At 42.7% G+C, this 19595-nt stretch overlaps 1 protein-coding gene and 1 long non-coding RNA gene across 2 annotated transcripts; one reads left to right on the top strand and one right to left on the bottom strand.

Moving 5' to 3' along the window:
• Nucleotides 1-1280: 1280 nt before the first annotated feature.
• Nucleotides 1281-4414, bottom strand: LOC117947417. The gene is made up of 3 exons (XR_004657235.1): nt 4282-4414; nt 3023-3157; nt 1281-1771 (listed from the first exon to the last, which is right to left on the bottom strand). It is a non-coding gene; the product is annotated as an uncharacterized LOC117947417 (long non-coding RNA).
• LOC117947416 (proline-rich transmembrane protein 3) lies at nt 3653-19422 on the top strand. Its single transcript, XM_034876307.1, has 4 exons — nt 3653-4100; nt 11342-12233; nt 12325-12618; nt 15219-19422. The coding sequence occupies exons 2-4, from the start codon at nt 11417-11419 to the stop codon at nt 17222-17224; spliced, it is 3117 nt and encodes a 1038-aa protein (XP_034732198.1). The 5' UTR covers nt 3653-4100; nt 11342-11416; the 3' UTR covers nt 17225-19422.
• The last annotated feature ends 173 nt before the right edge of the window (nt 19423-19595 follow it).

Here is a 19595-nt window from a genome sequence, read left to right as displayed (position 1 = left end):
TATATATATATATATATATATATATATATATATGACAACAACAAATTTCACTCTTTCCCTGGGTGAATACTTTCTGCCAAGCCCCCTGGTTCCTGTTAGCCCATGCGCACCAACACATCATGGCATCTGTATGCATGTCTGAAAAGGTCATATGACACCAAAATGGTGTGTTGTGTTTCTTCTGTGCATTCCCTGCATCAAAATAGTTTGTCTGTCGGATCATAAAAAAACTGTTTGGTTGGGTGTCAATCTATAAGCATTAGATGTCAGCTGGTCTTTTTATAGCAGGGATTGCAGTTATCTGTTGTCAGTGCTTGGGGCTTGTGTGACGGTCTCTTGTGACAACATGAACATGTCTCTAGGGGTGTTTGACCTATTACTATCCCTGTGCAATGACCGAGCAAAATGTTAGTTTGTTTATAAATATATGTAGAGAAATTATTCTAAAATGTGGCATCTATGTACAGCCACATCCTTTCTTACCCTTAGTTTAAAAGGCATATTTTTTTGGCATGTTGGCTTAAGTTAGCAGGTGCGTCATGCATGTAGTTGCATCTGTGTGTGGCCGACTATGCATGTCTTACATCCATAGACGACGTTTATTTGTAGAAGTGTGTGCAGCCATGCGTGTTAATACGTCAGCTTTCATCCCCACTCTCAATTGAGCCGGACAGAAGCCAGGGCCCAGCTTCAGGGCACAGTCACAGTGAAGAAGAAAAGGAAAAATTGAGTTGAGATAAAGAAATATATATATTTTAAAAAGGCAGGGAGAGGTGAAAGTGTGCTTGAGGTGGGGACATGAATCTAAAAGTAAAAGCCATTTGTGCACGCAAGTTGACACGCAAAGACTCAAACAACACAACAGTGGCCTGCACATTATGTAAGAGATGGGCCTCAGCTTGTGTCATGAAATTATTCAGTTGAAAGGACATCTCTTGTTGCGTCTACGTGATCCAAGAGGGCTTCACTACTTCCTGCTAGCACTAGGGGGCACCACTTTTGGAGTGTGTGTCAAATTCAAGGGGTCTTGGAGTGGATGATAAATAAAATGTCTATACACTATGTACTAAACACACATATACATTGAAAGTGGGGATATATATATATATATATATATATTATGATATTGTAACAGCATTATTAGAAGAACACCCCCACAAACCTCAATACTGGAACCTAACATTGATGCAACTGTTATAAAAAAAATAAAGTAGACACTGTGGCAGAACAGTTGTATTGAATTGCATAAGATTGTGAGGTTTAAAAGTATGTAAAATATAGGAATATACAGTATGTTGAATTGGATACTAATAATTATTAATAAAATAATAAAACAACATATTTTTTACGGTAACTAACATTGCCATTTATGTTAAAGCTAACCATATCTTTCAAAGGGATACATCTCTGAAAAATGTTATGGACTTTATTTTATGATTGGTATTATCAATTTATTAAATGAGAATTTGATCTTGTTTTTAATATCCCGGCTCTGTGATGTGACCCAAAAAAATGGTCCCTTGGCACATCAACTTCAAAACGAGGGATGTTATTATTCCTGAATAGTAACAGATGTATTATATAACAGTATCTGATACAATACCTAAGATGGATAAAATGTAAAGAGCATTTGTGTTGATTTACCTTAGATGTGGTGAAACCCAATGCTGCTGCAGGCAGCCTTCAGGGGAGCGTGAGGGATGGGGGAAGGCAGTCCCCTCATTGAAGTCTGTCTTTGAGGCCCAGAGTTGGGAAGATTATTCTTTGGTGTCTAGACAACCATAGGGTGAAGGGAAAGCCACAGAGAGAAAGTCTGAGAGCACAGAGCTGGCAGAGGTATTTTGGATCTTAAGCTTTTCTTTCTCATATGTGTGCAGGTGGACGTTAGCAGATGAAGGTCTTGGCTGCTCTTAATGAAAGAGGCTTATTTTGTGAAGACAATTAATCATTTTTACCATCTGATCGGACCCCCACTTTGCTGGCTATGATTAACGTTAACTGTCTTATAGATTGGGAGGAAGAAACAGTTCCGTCTGCTCCGGAGTTAAATTTCAAAGCCCCTACTAGGATCAATTCAAATGACTAGATGGAATGTATTCACTACATTCCTGGACAAAGATGGTATAGAAACACTATCCACATTATATATGGGTGAGGGCGAGCATGATTCCCATGTGTGGTTTTGGTGTATGTCCGTGCAGCTAACTCGCTCCTTTTAAAGAATTTGTTAATTTAGCAAAATGTAAATACTGCTGTCTTCATGCTTTATTTAAAGCCGGCTAAAAATCCCCCATGTATCAAGAGCTGTCAGTCAACGGAAATATACCGTTGACCTGCTTTGATTTAAGATACGTAGGACATTAATCAGTAAAACGTTATTTATATCGCACCTTCCAAACATTAAAAATAAAACATTTTAATGATTTCTTTGAAATTGAGAAAACATATGATCAAATTTATAGTTATTGAATAATTAAATGAAAGATTGAGGTTTACACTTGAGGACGACCACACCTGGTGAAGCTTCTCTGTGTCATAATGTGCAGTCACACACCATATAATGCTCAACAAAACTGTCTGTTTGAGAACTCGCCTAAATACTTTATTAGAAAACTGGTGAAAACTTGGGCAGAAAGGGCTAATTTTATTTAATGAAACAACATGGGATCACCACAGTGAGCAAATATTTCACTATCTCTTGTGCGGTGTTCGGACACCGCTGAGCTCCCCCTTAATTCAAACAATGAGTAGAAGGCACCTGTGCACAAAAAAAGACTCATCTGTTTTTTTTTTATAAAGTTTTTAAAGTTTTTTATAAACCCATCCGGCACAATAAATCATAAACCATCACACACACATTCAATGGCGTGCTAATGATCTAAATTACATGACATCTGTTGTAAAAACTTACAGCCATTCCCTATTCTGCACTATTTGGCAAGTCTATAAATATGTAGGGTTTGATCATTTATCCCATACCTATAGATTATTAGTCATAATCCATGTGCAATAATGTGATTACCATAAGGTGAAGTGTCCCTGCTCCTCCTGTCGCAACCCTTCGCTGACTCTCCTGCTTGCTCAGTAGTAATGTAATGGCATTAGGACAATCCTCTGAGCTGCCCAAGTTATTTTAGGATTGTGCAGTGAAGACAATCTAATGTGAGTGACAAATGAGAAATAATGATACAGAGTGAGATGGTTGCTGATGATATGTGAGTTACAGGCCTAGTTACTGCATTTGTGCTCAATCGGTCCAGAATCTGCAGTCTCAACAGCATGTCTAAACTAGAGTGTTGTGTTTGTGTAAGACAGAGAGACAATCAGATGGGGGGTGAAGGAGAGGGGGCACCGAGCCAAGGTGACGTGCCGCATCAGAAAACAGTCTCCTCTTGGCTCTGGCAGCCATGCTCCCTCTCTAAACACTCTGGTTGGAGGGCAGGCGAGGCGAGGGAGGTAGAGTTACATGCACAGCTCTGTTCCCAGCTCATTGTCCTCCCTGCGGCTGCACCACCCTTCCAGAAATGTCAGGTGCCTCCTCACCTGTCTTGTCCACATGACACTCCTTTCACACCACCCTTTAACACTTTAACAACCCATTTAAGATCTTGTAAAAATAAAAATAAAAAATAAAAAAGAACCTGGATGGATCTACTGCATGCTGATGATGTCAATGCCAGTGTCGTCATATTTCCACTGGGAACTGGCTGAGCATGCTGCTTTCTAAATAAAGGGTGCTCAGTCTGAAACTGCGTGCCGGACTGCCGTTGTGTAACGGACGTGCCAGTCGGTAGGTTGGTAGGCAATCGTGTTTATCCGCTTGTGAGGGAAAAAAATGAAAGGGAGGGAGCGTTCTGAGGGGGCGTTCATCTAGCTACTCACTAGCTCATGGGTAGAGAGCTGGCAGTGGTACAAGACTGCCGAGCCTCTCTGTGTGTCGATATAGAGGACTGTTGTACTGTCTTTAGTTGTACACAGCGGCTAATTAGCGGAGGACCTGGACTAACGCTACACGTTTCCTTTGGCTAACTCGGTATGCCCTAGTCCTCATATTCTGCCGCAGAGGACGCCATCGGAGAGGAGCCGCACAGAACCTGCAGGTATGTCTAACGAATGGACCTGTAATAAGATAACAGCTGTGGAGTGGCTGCTATGCGGCGATACTTGGCGCAGTGATCCACGCGTGATGCTGACTCTTGCCGCGGTAGTAGTGGTCTGTTAGGGTTTACTTTAACATAAGTCTCACGTTCACATTTTAGCTACTTGTATCGTTGGACTTACTTTGTGTGCATTTTTGAGAGATTAAGTCCCCACTGCGAGGAGTGCAGGACAAAGCGAGAGTTTGGGTGGATTTGGTCAGTTTGAAGCCATCACGGTGGCTGCTGCCTCCCGGTAGGACCGGAACGTCGCCTTCTTAAACGGCCACTACTCAATTGATTAATGTAGTCGTTTAAGTAAAAAGTAGGTAATTTGATGCAGTTATTTCAACCCATCACTAGTTAGCTTCTAACTTCCAGCTTCTCCTGTTTCATTAATTTGCATGTCAAACCGGTCAAACCTCGCTAACTAGCTACATGCCCGAACACCCCGGGGTATTGTGAAACCGGTCTTATAATGCATCCATGGGGGAAACGGCAACAGGTGGGGTACTATTTTGCCACTGCTCCAGGTGCGAAAATTGTGTGTGTGTGCGTGTGTGTGTGCGAGGGTTGTCCAACCTCAATCAGCATGTAAGCAGGGCTGTGGCACCTACAGTAAGGATCTGGATTCACTTGTTCCTCATCAGGGTTTGAAAGGATCCAGTGAAGGGGGAGGCAGAAGAAGGCAACCGCGCCAATGCACCTCTCACTGAGAGCGCACAGGCACAGCTGCTTCATAGTGCTACTGGATGTAATGCAGAGCCCTACCAGACGAATCCAGTTTTTTTTAAACAGCACACCCTGATCCACTGACAAGAGGAAAAAAGGGCCATATCCAATTGTTAAACAGCTCAAGCGAGTTTACCTAGCTGCTTGGATTGAGTCTGTTTACAGAGATGAGGGGGTTTGAAAGAGTGTAACAGGACAGATGATGATCCACGCGTCAGTATTGAGTAGCCTATTAATGGCTTACTTTAATAGCTTAAAAGTTATTAATCATCCTTACTTTTTAGCCAGATGCTTTTAAACTGGCAATGCAGTTATTCCTTTCAGTGAGCACCAGACATGGGACACTTCACAGAGCATAAAACCCTGAACAGAAAGCATAAATCATAAATCAAGACAAGAATAAATAAAGGACAGACCTACACTACACATGATCTGTTCCTGATGCTTTATAGCACTTTTTGGCTGTTGGTATACAAAGTAGCCAATGCATCATTACATTTAAAAAAATTGTAAATATGCACCAAAGACCTCTTATTTAAGTCTTTTTGCAAATTCAGTGACTAATTTGTCCCACAACACACCACTTAACACAGCAGTCATTTTATAGCATCCAGCTGTAAAATAGTGAAAGTCTCTGGTTTAAGTGGAGCTGTGGTAAACTCCCCGCAGGCAAGCTGTTTATGCCTGTAATCTCTTTTCCTGAAAGTGTTTTGTGGCTTGGCGCGGTTTAGCAGCTGTTTCATTCAGTCACCGGACTTGCTATCTCTCAGGTTATGTTTCTGGGAATGGGTGACTGCTCATTTGAAGTTCTGAATATACTCAATTCACAGTTATTTCCTAAATCTGTGTAGACAACATACGTTTATGAAGGTAAACTCTCTTTCCATGGTCACCTATCATGTGCCAAAATATATTTGTAGCCTGTGTTTTATTTCTCAAATTATTAGAGGGCTGTGTGTGTGTGTGTGTGTGTGTGCGGAGTCACAGAGCTCAAAGGGTGTGGAGTCACCCTTTAAGGCTCAACTTCAGCCTTTGATCTGTGGCTCATGTGGAACATCAGTCAAAGATCACTTTTAAGTTGGACATCCACTTCAACTAGGGATCAAAAGCATCCGCAATTGGTTCTGGAGCCTCCTCTCTTCCTTTAGCATGACCCCACTGTGTGGTCGGTGGCTCCAGTGCAGCTTTGACACCCCCTGAGGCAGTCGAGCACCACGAGAGGCATCTTTAACAGGGGTTGGTTTGTGTTAGGAGCTAAATAGACAGCCTTAGTCTAAGGCAGAGGTCTAGAAATTGGGTAACTGCCTGGAAATTGTCCTGGAGAATATATAATGCATGTAGAGCTTGTATATCTCCTCATATATAAATCAACTTCATATGATGAATATGATATCTTTATACTACTGTGGTAGTTATAATTGAAATAAACAAGAGAAAATTGTGGAAGCTGTTTGCAATCCATATGTTATTTCAAGGTGTGGAATTTTTAACGGTCAAATCAGCTACCACCCCCACTACCCGCATACCAACATAACCGCACATACTCCCTCTCCCATTTCCCCCCCTCACTCTTTTTCTCTCTCGTGCTCCCATACACACAAATTCACATACATACACTGCTTCACAGCCTCACCTTGCTCCCTCTACATAGCACAGTACAAACAAGTTACACATCTGTATGGCAAGTAATAGTTGGACTGAGGAGCGGTTGCAGTGTAGAGGTCCACAGTGACACGCAGCTCTTAGCTGGGTTCTTCCAGTCTCTTTTTATTTCGGTCCATCTTTACTGTTGCTGTCACGGCAAAAGCCCTGCTACAGTACCTCTCCCCCCCCTTATAATGGATTCTTCCAATCATTTCCTTTTTTTTTAGAAATATTTGCATCTTTTCCTATTCTCTCCTGCCCCACTCATGTTCTTCCCTATCAGCCATTAACAAGATCTTCTTCCCAGCTGAGGGCTTCTCTGGCAATGGGTGACTTTGACCGTGAAATCCGGATCATTTAAGAGCCACCTTGACATTGGATACTATGAGTCAACTCAGGTATTGGACACTCAGTCAAAGACATTGCCGTGTGAACTCATGCCCTGAAACACAGCACAAGCATGTGTCCACACGTACCGGTATACTGGTTGAGACTATAGCTGCTAACAACGATGGCAGTGTCGGTCACTCGGTCCACCACTTTGGTCCATCATGATAAACCTAAACAATTACTGGATGGATTGCTTTTTTTTTTTTTTTGTTACAGACATGTATAGTCCTCAAATGATGAATATTACAGACCAGGGTGATTGCCTGGCTTTTTATCTAGGCGAGCAAAATTTCCTATCAACTACTTTTTTTATAAGATTTTATGTCCCTCTCAGGATGAATTGTAACAGCTTTGCTGATCTCTGACTTTGAATGAAATGCCATCAGCAGGTACAAATGGGTTTTGTTCAATACTTGCAAAACTAATAATATTCCCATTAGCCTCAGCTGTTCCTAACATGCTAAACTAAACTAAACTAAACCTGCTAAATATCAGAATGTATGCATAGTCCTTGTGGGCATGTTAGCATGCCAATGTTAGCATTTGGCTTAAAGCACCGCTGGCTGTGTTTAAATACAATCTCGCAGAGCTGCTGTCAAGACTGTAGTCCTGTTTTAATATGTGTTAATGTTATTACCTGAGTAGCAAGACCAAGACAGTACTTATTTGGATACCTTTCTTTGAGGAATATGAACATGTTTTATTACAAAACCCTTAAACCACAGTTCTCGAATGTTGGTGTCTAAACACATGCAGCAGTACAAGATCTGCCTAAATGAATTACAGTCTAAAATTAGTGAAATTGCAATGTCAATCAGGAACTATCTAATTAGATAATAAGTTAACAAGATTACAAATCTGCCCAGACATTCACTGTTATCTTTCAATACTTCAGTTCCTTCGGTCCACAAACAGACTTATGTTTGTCCCCGGAAATATTCACTCAAATGAATGGAAATGTTGCACTGCCAGGCTGTCTGGAATCTGGCAGAGAAGAGAGAGAGAGAGAGAGAGAGAGAGAGAGAACACTTGCAAGAAAGAGGGAAATTCTCCAAAACTTCATTCCCTCTGCCCGGTTCCTTATGTAAAGTACAGACATTAGCTGGTCATATTAATACATTAGTGTAGACATGACATCAGTACTGCAACGATTATCTGATTAGTAACAGCTGCTGTTGTACTGACTTATGTCATTGTATAACCAGCAGGTCTATACTGTGGGCAAGGAGTTTATAGTAATCTTCGGATTGTTGCTGGCTACTATTGGATAATATGCATGGGCATTTCCTGCTCTGGATAAAGAACGTATTGTGCAGGAGAAAATGACGACATCTACACAACATGCACTCCCCAGTGAAAATAACATGCAATGCAATACGTCTTTCTGCCCCTAGGGTCTAAAAAAGGCCTATGGACTGTCACATTGTCACAGAGGGAGTAGTTTTATTTGTGTGTGTGTGTGTGTGTGTGTGTGTGTGTGTTGCTCCCTGAGTGAAAGGGGTGTGCTAGGTTGGACTGAAAGCATGCAGGGTTATAGTCAAGCCAAGCACCAAACCAGATGATTACACTGATCTGGTCTTTGTAGTGTTACGTTACAGATGAAATACAACAACACACATGGTTGTCTGTTCCTGGCCTGTAATTCAGTCTGCTTAGAGGAGCTGTCAATCAGCCTAAATTTCCTAATTTTGTATTACTTCAATGGAAACTTGTAGTCAAATTGTGTAAATCCAGTCAAGAAAAATATGTTGGGGAACAACCGCTGTGTGTGTGTGTGTGTGTGTGTGTGGGGGTTTATGGCCCATGTGTGGAGATGAGATTAATGTCGACAGTGTTTCAAATAAAGCAGCAGATAGTTTTTTTCCTCCAGCTAAAGCTTATTTGGCCAAATGTCTTTTGAGATTTATTATTTATCTCTTCCACCTAACTTAAAACACATACACACCCATAGGATGACGCATGTTAGATCAAGATAGTAGTATGTTTACTAAAAGGGATTTCTCAATTGTTAGGTTGTTTATCTCTGGCTGCGCACCTGCCAGTTAACCTCAGAGGAAAGGTGAAGCAGGCTCAGTTTCTCCGCATGCCTTCCTTGACAGACTGCCATATTTGCGCTTTGACCATAACAAACCTGTTAATCTCAAAACATAGTTTCCTTGTGACTCTTCCTCTTTGCTTCACATATTCTGCTTCTTAGTTTCAGTTCAGTCAGTTTATCAACCAGCTATTACTAAATTTAAAGCCCTTACCACTTCTCTCCGTCTCTATTTTTTCACAGATCCCATCAATCCTTGCCCCCTCCCTTCGCAGTACCCTCCTCTGTCAGCTACATCACCGTGCCTCCTCCATCTTCTCCGCCCCTATCATCCTTGTTTTTTTCCCTCCTGCCTATCCTTTCTGTGATCACACTCATTTTTCTTATCCGCATTCTATCCTCCACCTTATCTCCCTATCTGCAGGGCCCTCTTTCAAACCGTTCCTGTTGTAGGACTGTGTTGAAACGACTCCAGTTAAATGGGGGATTAAAGGAAAATAAAGAAAGGTGAAAAACAATCAGAAGTGGGATTGGCCAACAGCCATCTAGACAGAGCAGAGGTGGCTGAGACAGGAAGGAAAATACACACCGACTACTGCGAGTGGGTGGAGATTGAGATATACTACCACTTATATTACTGTACTCATTGCCAGTTTTCCTCTTCAGCTGCTTTTTTGTAACAGAGACAAAACACTGATTGACCAGCTCATAAGCGAACTGAGATTGCACAAGTCTACATTTTCTCTCATACCTACAATATGCTCCGTGACTTCCTGCTTGATGCACACACACATACTGTTTCCATATACTCACCCAGATTGCTCCCATTTTACATGAGTACAAACTGCACATGCCAACCGTTGTGTGCAGCTGCAGTATTTACTCAACCACACAGAACCACACACTGCTGTGACCCTAGGTGAGTCATAAGCAGTAGAATGAATTCTCCTATAGGCACTGATTTCTATTTTCTGTGCTTTTCCTCCTAATGTTTCAGCTGAAGTTGCAGTATGATCCTTACTACTCCCCCAGGTTATCTACGACTGTGAGTCATAGGCAGACTAGTTTGAACATGAGAGGTTTATGTAAGTCAGGGGCTGAAATAGTAAAAGAAACAGGGTTGTGTTTTTTTTGTCTAAGAAGTGCATGTGGAGTTGAGGGGATGCGGCTTGCAGCTGTTTAGCTAGATAAGTCGCAGGATTGTGTAATCCTCAGGGGCCCGGGGGTCTCTCTGTGTCACTGGGCTCCCTGAGCGGCACCACTAGGTACTACAGCTGTCAGCTCCTGGCATCCATGACTCAAACAGAACTAGCAGAAAAAGGGGGGCAGAGTCCTGCTGTTTGGACCAACACAACTGAAAGCTTTGGAGGACAAAGAAACTGATGTTTATCTAAAGAACGTGTTATGGCAGGAAAATAAGTTAATGTGTCCATCCGCCACTAAATAAAACCATCTGTGACTCTCCTTTTTTTGGCTTAATAATTTTGATAGTGCAACTTGTTATATAACTTAGAGGTTAACTCTTGCCTATGTCTGTGTCTGTGTGCATCAGCAAAAGTGCTATGTATTCTCAAACCATTTACCTTACCACACCCTGTGTGTCCGTCGGTGTCTTGCTGCCAAAACCTTGTGGGAGTTTCATTGACCTGCCCTCTGAATCAGCACAGCAAGACAACAACATGCACTCCTCAAATTAGCCATTATCACAAATTCGTACTGATTTACACTGTTTCATGAATGAAAATAGCTATGGACCATTGCTAGTATTAGAGATATTCCAATACTGTCACCAGTCTCGGTATCACCTCCGATACTGTCTATACTGCCAGTATTGGTATGGGGAAGTACTGGAGGTTATGGACCGATCCGATACCACATAATAAAGCCCTAAAGAAAATCTACGTTAAAGTAGTTTATTTATGTCCTTTTTCGGTTATAACTAACTGTCAAACTGGATAATAGAAGAAAGTTCTGTGGCGTTCATTGTTTGTGTTTGTTTATGTTTCATAAAGAGTTTAACGTGAACCAGACCAACAACAAAGATAGAAGTCATATCACATCCATACAGGGATAGTAGTATACAGTTGTTAAAACATATTCAAATATATGACACACTGGTATCAGATCAGTGCTCGGTATCGGCCGACACACAAGTTCAGCAGGTAGCAGACATAGACCGTTAATAAATATATATATATATATATATATATATATATATATATATATATATATATATATATACAGTCTGTGGTATTGGGAAGCAAAAAATGGTATCGGACCATCTCTAGCTACTGTATAGAAAATAATTCTGCATAAGGGGAATTGGGTATCTTGTTGTATCATGTTTTTTTTGCTTGTTTTATTTCATGAAATGTAAAAGTGACCTGTCTTTCTCTGTCAACAGCAACACAGTTTAAGGATGGTGTGACGCATCGACAGAGGGCCAGAGGAACCAGTGCTCACCAGTCAGAGGCAGACCATGGCTCCCATGCCTCTTCTTTTCCTGGGCTTCATCCTCTCCTTACTCCATCCTTCAGGTTCCCTGACCCTTATTGGCACCTCTTCCTCATTCTCTCCTCTGGACTTTCTCTCACCACCTCAACCAACAAAACACACTACTAGATTCTGGCCTTCTCTGCCTCCCAGAGGACGTAGTGATGTGCCAATCAGAGCTACAGTCCGGGATAAACTGACAACTACGAATGCAGTGCAACAGGGGCGAGAAATGTCCCGTCCTACTGCACAGTCCACTCCTATTATACCTGCCCTTTCAACGCAGAACCTCAGTAGTGGGCCAATTTTAACTCAACCAACAGCCTCCAGGCCAAGGACTGACACTGCTAGTTTAGCATCCAGCAGGACTGTAAAGGGAGAGGCTACTACAAAATCTCCACCTCTGCCCACTTTGCCCTCTGGTTCTGTTGCTGACTCTGCGGGTAATAAACCAGTGAGAGGAGGGATTCCAGAGGAGAAAGAGACAGAGGATGATGATTTGCATGGATTGGGATCAGGTAGTATTCCAACAGTGATGCCCGTGAAGGAGGAATCACCTGTTCCTCAGTCAACAGTTGGTGATGAAATGGCGCAGTATCAGCCACAGGCACAGACGGCGATATCTAAAGTTTCTGAAAATACACTATTGGTGAAAACACCACCACCGGACAGTCTGACTGCAAAGCCTCACCTGTTTATGCTTACACCAGCTGGTAGAATGTCTATGACTCCACAAACTGAGACAAGAGCCACACCGTCCCCGGTGGTAACACAGGCGACACCTCGGACTGTTGTATTAACAGGTGAGACATCAATTATATAATAGGTGGCTGTTGATGTCAATATACATACACTATGTTATGTCTCAAATGTTTCCATTTCACCATTCTTTAGGTGAACTGACAGAGAAAACTCCTTCCACTGTCAGAGACACTCCAAAGCAAGACTCTGCTGTGACATTACCCCAACCCACGACTACCACCACTGGCTCTAACTATAAACAGTCACAGACTGCGGAAGAACCATTAAACACCAAGACAAAGCAAGTGACAACCACATCTTCAACAAGTGTGCTTAATACTACACAGGATGCTGTTAGAACCTCCTCCAAAACAACAAATCAACCCAACGGAACAGCACAAGTAGGAAGAAATGCAGCTAGCACAACCGTACAGTCATCAAGACAAGGTAAGAAATATGGGTCTTTTGCTCTGTAGTTAGTCCGGCTCAACGGAGGGACATTGCTAGGATAAAGCCTGACATCCATTGGGTCTCTCACAGGCTGGATGTCTCTCCCCTTCCCCTACCTCCACCATGTATGTTGCAAGGGCAAGGGTTGTAATTGTTTTAAAGAAATGTAAACAAGCCAGAGTGTTCTTTTTCCGTATCTCAGAATAGATTAGTGGTGTGACTAGACCATGCTCCAGCACTGTCCCAGCACTGTGGAGATAGGTCTGGCAATGCAACACTACTCTGTTGTTGACTAGTGTCCTTTATCCTTTGAAAATTTAAAGTGGAATTATTTTTGCAGCTGGAACTTTTTACTGGAAGAATCCAGAAAAGACTTCAAAGGAGGGGAAAAAGCAGAGGCACTATTCCATGGAAAGTGGGGTGGTAGTTGTGTGGGGTAGACGCAGCGAGGGAAGAAAGTATGAGCAGGAGGTGAGAGGGAGGGTTGAGGAGGAGGCGGGTAGATTCGCAGCTATGCAAAGAGATAGACAAGAGGAAAGTAGGGTCTGAAAAAGAGACAGTTGGGAATACAGACGAGGGAGTATATGGGGTGGGTGTAAGCGTGATGAAAGAAAGGTACAGGCATGGGAGTGGGGATGGTAATGTTAACCAGATGCACAGAAATGGGATGTAGGGAGGGAACTTGAGGAAAAACGTAAATGGAAAAGGAAAAAGCATGACACATGGGGTGCATGAACCAGTCTCCTAAATACAACCAGAATAACATATTCATGACTGTCAAACACTTAGGCTCCCATGAGCACATTTAAAGTCTTCAAGTTAATTCTTCGGCAGGTCATTAAAAATTAATAACGTTTCATCCATGGCAATACGAGTTTGTACTGTATGTAAATATCTGTCTACATTTGTATCGGGGTCATAAACATATTATTGTGTAAACAGGATACATAGATAGATCATTACAACATGTGGACGTATAAAGCTTAGTGTGTGTGTGTGTGCGTGTGCGCATGTGTGTGTGTGTGTGTGTGTGTGTGTGTGTTAAAGAGAAAACTCAAGGGTAGGGGTAAGTGTATCCAGCTGTGAAATGTGATCAGCACATCTGGAATGTGTCTGGATCTTGCTCCTGTAAGACAAAAAGAAAGGAGTTGAGGGAAGGAAGTAAAACACACCTTTATATAAATAAAGGAGTGTGTCTGGGATATCTATGCAGCGCTCGCCTATGTGAGTCTGAAAGTCAAAAGTGTGTGTGTGATAGGAGGGATGGAGCGAGGGAGGGAGCCAGGAAGTGAAACACATGTTGGACTGAGTCATAAGTCAGTGTGTCAGCCTTATATGTGGCTTCTATATTGTGAGACCAGGCCTAACGTTCTCCAAGTGGCTGATTGTTGGAGTCTTTTACACAGGGTCATGTTGTTTCACCATACATCAAGTTTAAAAATTCAATGTTGCATTAAACATGATTCCAGATAGATAACCATCAGCTACAACTGTTCCTTACTGTAATTCACCATCAGTCACAGTCGTTATATTTCATGTGTCTTCCTACAAACAACTAGACACAATTACATTTTGTAGTGTTATTATTCACATCTTCATGGTGCTCAGTACGTCTTTTACACTATGTGTTATATTTACTCTGAGTGGTTCTCAAAATGTTGAATGGCCCCATGAGTATAATGCTGATGGGTGTTTCCTGCATTTTGCAGGAGGCCTTGAACAAACAGAAGAACAGTATGTGTGTGCATGCATTAAATACAAGAGAGCTAGACATAATGAGATGACACATTGTCAAGGTGTTGTCTTGTCCCATGAGGTAGTATGTATTATATAACACTGCAAATTGCAACGGAGAGTTTTCGTGTCACTGTGGTGTTACGTTATGTACATGTTGTTGTTATATAATGCAATCCAATTAAGCCGAATTACTGTTTGGTTATCCCGAGATGTTTTGGTCAGCATAAATGTCTACAAATATAATGTGGGTGATGCAGTGGCATAGTATTTAAATCAAGATTAATAGCATGTTATGATTGCTATTAAATAACCTTTCCTACATAATTTTCTCAAATTGTTGTCACCCTGCATGTTGCTATTATTAGCTTATACGTTGTGCCTTGTTTTTGGATTACATTTGCAGTTGTGTGTGCCTTATTGAGTACATTCGTTACTTATACTCTGTACAGTTGTGTTCACAAAAACAGGCACTGTCTGGGTTTAAGGTGTGTTATTTCCTGTGTGTTACTAAGCCATGTTTTGGGATACAATGTGACAGCTGATGGTTAGCAACACACTAACCGGATACTTGCAGAGAGGAGAAAAGAGATGCATATTTAATAAGATTTTAAAAATAGAAGTTTTTGAGATTGTAGAAATTGGGTAATTTTATTAGACCTTGTCTTCATATTTGTAATGTAGACCTAGGACAATGTGTCTGTGCAGAACCGATGAAGTTACAATAAAGAACTGAGAGATGGTTCCAGCTCATGACTTTGATGGTGAGCTACACCCCTCTAGTGGCTCTGACCAGTATTACATGTACTTTTAGACTATTGCTGTGCTTTTCCTGAAACCAAGATCTGTTTCTCTTTTTGTAGGGACCTCTTCCTTCCTTGCCACGGGTATCGTACCTGTTGCCCAAACAAGGTTAAGCCCCACACATCATGGTCAGAGGAACCGCTCCATTCTCTTAGGACATCCTCACCAAGCTCCACACTCTACTTCTAATCCAGCCCGCTCTCCCAGCGACGACCCCTTGTCTAATGGCACACTTCTCTACTGGGGTGACCTGAGCCGGACGCTGGCTTTCGCCTGGGAGCTGCATGTATACGGCTCAGCAAGCCTCTTCCTCGTAATGTTTGCTGGAGCTGCTCTTGGCCTCACCCTGTCCCCTGGAGCAAACTGTCCTCACCGGGGGGCTCTAGCACTCGCCAATGCTCTATTGTTTCTGGCTGGAGGCCTTAGGGCAGCTCTCTTTCTAATAGACCCTTACGGCACAAGGAAATTCCTTCCTCGCCCTGCAGTCATGGTCCTCTACAACTTGCCTCTACACCTGCTGGTGTGGACACAGGCTGCCCTAGCACTGCTGGCAATGAGGGTGGCAGGAGTAAGTGTGTTACCTTCCACTTTGGAGCGTCCTCCTCTGGTGGCTGTATTGGCTGTGCTGCAGTGTACCCTGCTGCTGGCGGCTGATCTGCTTTCCCCAGCCCTGTCCCCTGTGGTGCCCGTCACCCTTCAAGTCCTGTCTTTATGCTGGGGCCTGGCTCTCTGTCTGGGCTTCCTCTGCTATGTGTTTCCACGTATACGCTGCCCCTCCATTCCCCATCCCGGAGTCCCTGAAGAGGCCGGGAGGAAGGCTTGGACCGGGAGCAGGAGGACAGGGGTGATCCTGGGTAGAGTGTTGGCGGTCTGTGCAGTTCTGGGGGCACTGTGCTGTGGGCTTCATGTTCATGCCACCTTATGGCTCTATGGACTGTTAGGGAACTGGACACGCTTCAACTGGGGATGGTGGCTGGTGCACTTCTGGGCCCGGCTCTTGGAGCTGGCCTGGGGGTTCTTCCTCTTACTTCTGGGTTCCTGGGTGTTCTGGAGGCCTCAAGGTTGCAGTGGAAGGGAGGAGGATGGACCAGATGGCAGAGCAGCAGGAGACCTGCCGTCGCCTGGCCAATCTACAAGCTCCACTCAAAGACACACTTGCTGGTCCAAGATAGTCCAGAGCCTGAGGGGGAAACCCTGTAAAAAGTCTGACAGTAATGGAATGGGAGGAGGAGGAGGACCAGGGGAGTTGCCTAACAACTGGGCTGGCCAGGAGCGTCCTGGAGCTGACATCAGCAAGAGTCTGATCAGGAACCAGAACCAAGAGCAGCCTACTGCCCAGCCTCGTTGCGTCAAAGACAGTAATCGGGGGCGCAACCATAGAGGCCACTCTGCAGAACGAGGCGTATCTGACGGCTCCACAGGCTCCCTGTTGAGACTGCAAGCGCTGGGTCGGCCTCCACAGCGCTCAGTAAGTGGCAGTCTGGATCAGGAGAGGGACACTTCACTGTCTCTTTATGAATTTGATCTGCGCCCCCCCTCTCCCATTGACCTCACCCGCAGCATTGACGACGCCCTGCACAGGGAACACCTGCTTGGAGGAGGAAGCTTGTTTCATCCTTTTAACCAAACCTCACAGTACCCGTCCCCGGGATCAGGGGGCAGCCAGGGTCCCTGGCTTCGCAGAAACAGTGATCCTCAGCTGCTTTCTGAGAGCAGCGATGCCCCGACAGAGTCTTCCATGCCACTGGGGGGCAGTGTTCTCAGCAGTGTGCCCAGCAGGCAGGTGACTGCTCCCCCCACGCCCTCTCACCAGGGTCACAGGTGGGCCGGGGACGTGGCAGGTAGCGTCCCCTCATCATTGTCCTGTCCTGTGTCATTTCGTCCATCCAGAACATCAACGGGGAATCTGGGGGAGGATGGAGTGGACGACACGCGGCCGTTCATCACCCCAGACTCAGAGAGCGTGCGGGGCAGGGCTGGGAAGCCGGTGGGGTCGCGGAGTTACCTGGAGGTCAGCCGACATGACGACTCTGCCAGTGTCAGCAGTGAAATTATCGATCTATGAACCAAACCTTGGACATGAGGACCAATTAACATACATCAAACACACCCTGTTATCAAATATTGTTCAAAAATATGGGAAAATTTGATAATTGAGCTGCCTAAAAACGAATTATTATTATTATTATTATTATTATTATTATTATTAATTTTAGGGAAGAGAAACTATTTGAAGGTGTCTCTTGGTGATGACCTTAAAGGATGTCACCTAGTTGCTTTTTATCTTAAAAAGGTAAAGGGTTTAACAACTGTGTTTTTCGGAACATATATGATATGCCTTTTACTCTGGGAGTAAAACTGGGAGATATAGCACAGATGAACATGAACAACACTCATAACTCTTTCCAACTCTTACTCACTCACGCATTATTGCCCTCTCAAACACTCAGACCTGCATAACACTGGTGTCACTTCAGATACACGGTGACCATACATACAGTACATTTCAACAAGTCCTTATAATGGCATGTCTGGGAACAGCACCACCGAGAGTTTCAATACTTTTGAAAAGACAAATGTGGCTCCAAACATTTAAAAGTCCCTTTTCTGTTGTTTCTGTGAAAAGAAATGTCTGCATATCCTCAATCGTGAATGTCATTGCTTTCATAGAGTTTATTTGCTGTGTTCCATAATTCATTAGGCTCTGTGATGTAAAGATGTGCCATACATTACCTTGTTTGGTTCCGTGATATTCGTATGGTTATATAAATCCATTATTTGGGTTAACTCTCTATAGCGTCTTAACAGTATCATAGTGACTCAGCTTCGGATTACTACTTTTAAGCTCTTAATGTGCTGCTACGGCTGTTGTTGTTGTCCAGTCTGCCTTGTATGTTAATGTGAACCTGGTTGCATAAAGAGACGGGCAGTTAACAACGGCCAGAGACATGCAGATGCATGGTTGTACTTCTGAAACTATTGCTGAGGTTGTTAGCTGTAACTCAACTTCACAATGAGATTTAAGCATTCACTTGTGAGGTTAATGCATTTCATCTTGTTATTTTGTTGTAGGACAAAGCTTTTGCAATCAATAATTGTGTACGTTTAAAGCCTCCGACTGCTTTTTTACAGGATTTGATGAAGAAAATTAGACATTACCACAATCCATTCAGTCGCATTGAATCAATTCAGACAGTTTTATATGTAATGTTAAATGCTACACAGCTTTGCAGGGCGGCACCACATGAAACTTGCTTGGCATGACCCTCAGATCTCTTATAACAGACCTAAATCAACAGAGCACTTAACTGTAAGCCTGAGCACTAGACTGAAGTATTTTACTACTCAAGAGGAACAAATCTTTCAAATATATGATGTATAAGCAACAATGTAAATAATGTTATTTTTGATGTTCATGAATAAAGGTGTATTTGAAACATAGTTGTAGTGGTTACTGTGAAAGACAATCTGAAGTGTTACTGCTTATGTGTGTGAGCTGTGCAGACAGTTTTTTCTACATCACACTGTGTCCAGTATAAGACATGATGTGACAGTTAATACTTCACTGCAGAGGTTGTTACAAGATGTGCTCAGGATTAGTAATGACGCAGAGATTGCCTAATAAATAACAAACGGACTACGATCTGCAGGATTTTGATTTGTTCTTTTTTTTTTTATTCTGTCATTAAATGAAGACAAAGGTATCGGAAAGAAACACAAAACACTTCACATGTAACCATATTTTAGTCTATTTATTGACTTGAATCTGTCAGTGGTTTCCTCCTCTTCCTTAATTACATTTGAAAAGTTTTGTTCCAACGTGATATATCAAGTATTCTGTTTTTAAAAACTGAGTGTTATTGTTGTTCCTGATGAGAGCTATACCATGACTTGTTTTTCGGTTACTTCAGGGTGACTTGCAGTACCTCCCAGTGATGTGAGATGCTTTACTTGGTTAGCATTTACAGTACAATGGCCTTGTGTTGTTGTCGACATTCCTATGAACCCGTATGATTTCACTTGACAGTACTTGCTGTTACCTCTTTTACTTCATAACCAGGGTGGTTCTTCCAGTACCCATAGTGTTGTTCCCTCCATAAATGCAGTACGTGCCATAGAAAATAAATCACTGTGCTGCATCCAGTCTGTAGTCACAATGCAGAAGTACAGTGTTAGATTCATTAGTTTACTTTGCTTATTGAACTTTTGTTCTTGTATTCCTTGCTGCATTTCATGTGTGGATTCAAATAAAAATAAGAAAACCTATTATTATTATTGCTGTTTATTATTAGTCTATTTATTTGTATGTAGGCTATTTTACAGCTAGTGCAGTGCCTTTTTAAAACATGCCTGTCCGTAGCGGATTTAGAAAATATTGAGTTATGTCACTCATTGCATCCTAAATTCATTTAGGCCTCCAAAGCACTGAAAAAATG

The sequence above is a fragment of the Etheostoma cragini genome, chromosome 7 (assembly GCF_013103735.1).
Source record: "Etheostoma cragini isolate CJK2018 chromosome 7, CSU_Ecrag_1.0, whole genome shotgun sequence".
In the NCBI taxonomy this organism is placed as follows: Eukaryota; Metazoa; Chordata; class Actinopteri; order Perciformes; family Percidae; genus Etheostoma; species Etheostoma cragini.
Note: the sequence above shows the minus strand (reverse complement) of the source record. Positions and strands in the feature narration are given on the sequence as shown.

Coding starts and splice junctions, on each gene's coding strand:
- LOC117947416 (XM_034876307.1), top strand. CDS start 11,417: ATGGCTCCCATGCCTCTTCTTTTCCTGGGCTTCATCCTCTCCTTACTC. Junction 12,234..12,324: donor TCGGACTGTTGTATTAACAG/GTGAGACATCAA, acceptor ACCATTCTTTAG/GTGAACTGACAGAGAAAACT. Junction 12,619..15,218: donor CGTACAGTCATCAAGACAAG/GTAAGAAATATG, acceptor CTCTTTTTGTAG/GGACCTCTTCCTTCCTTGCC.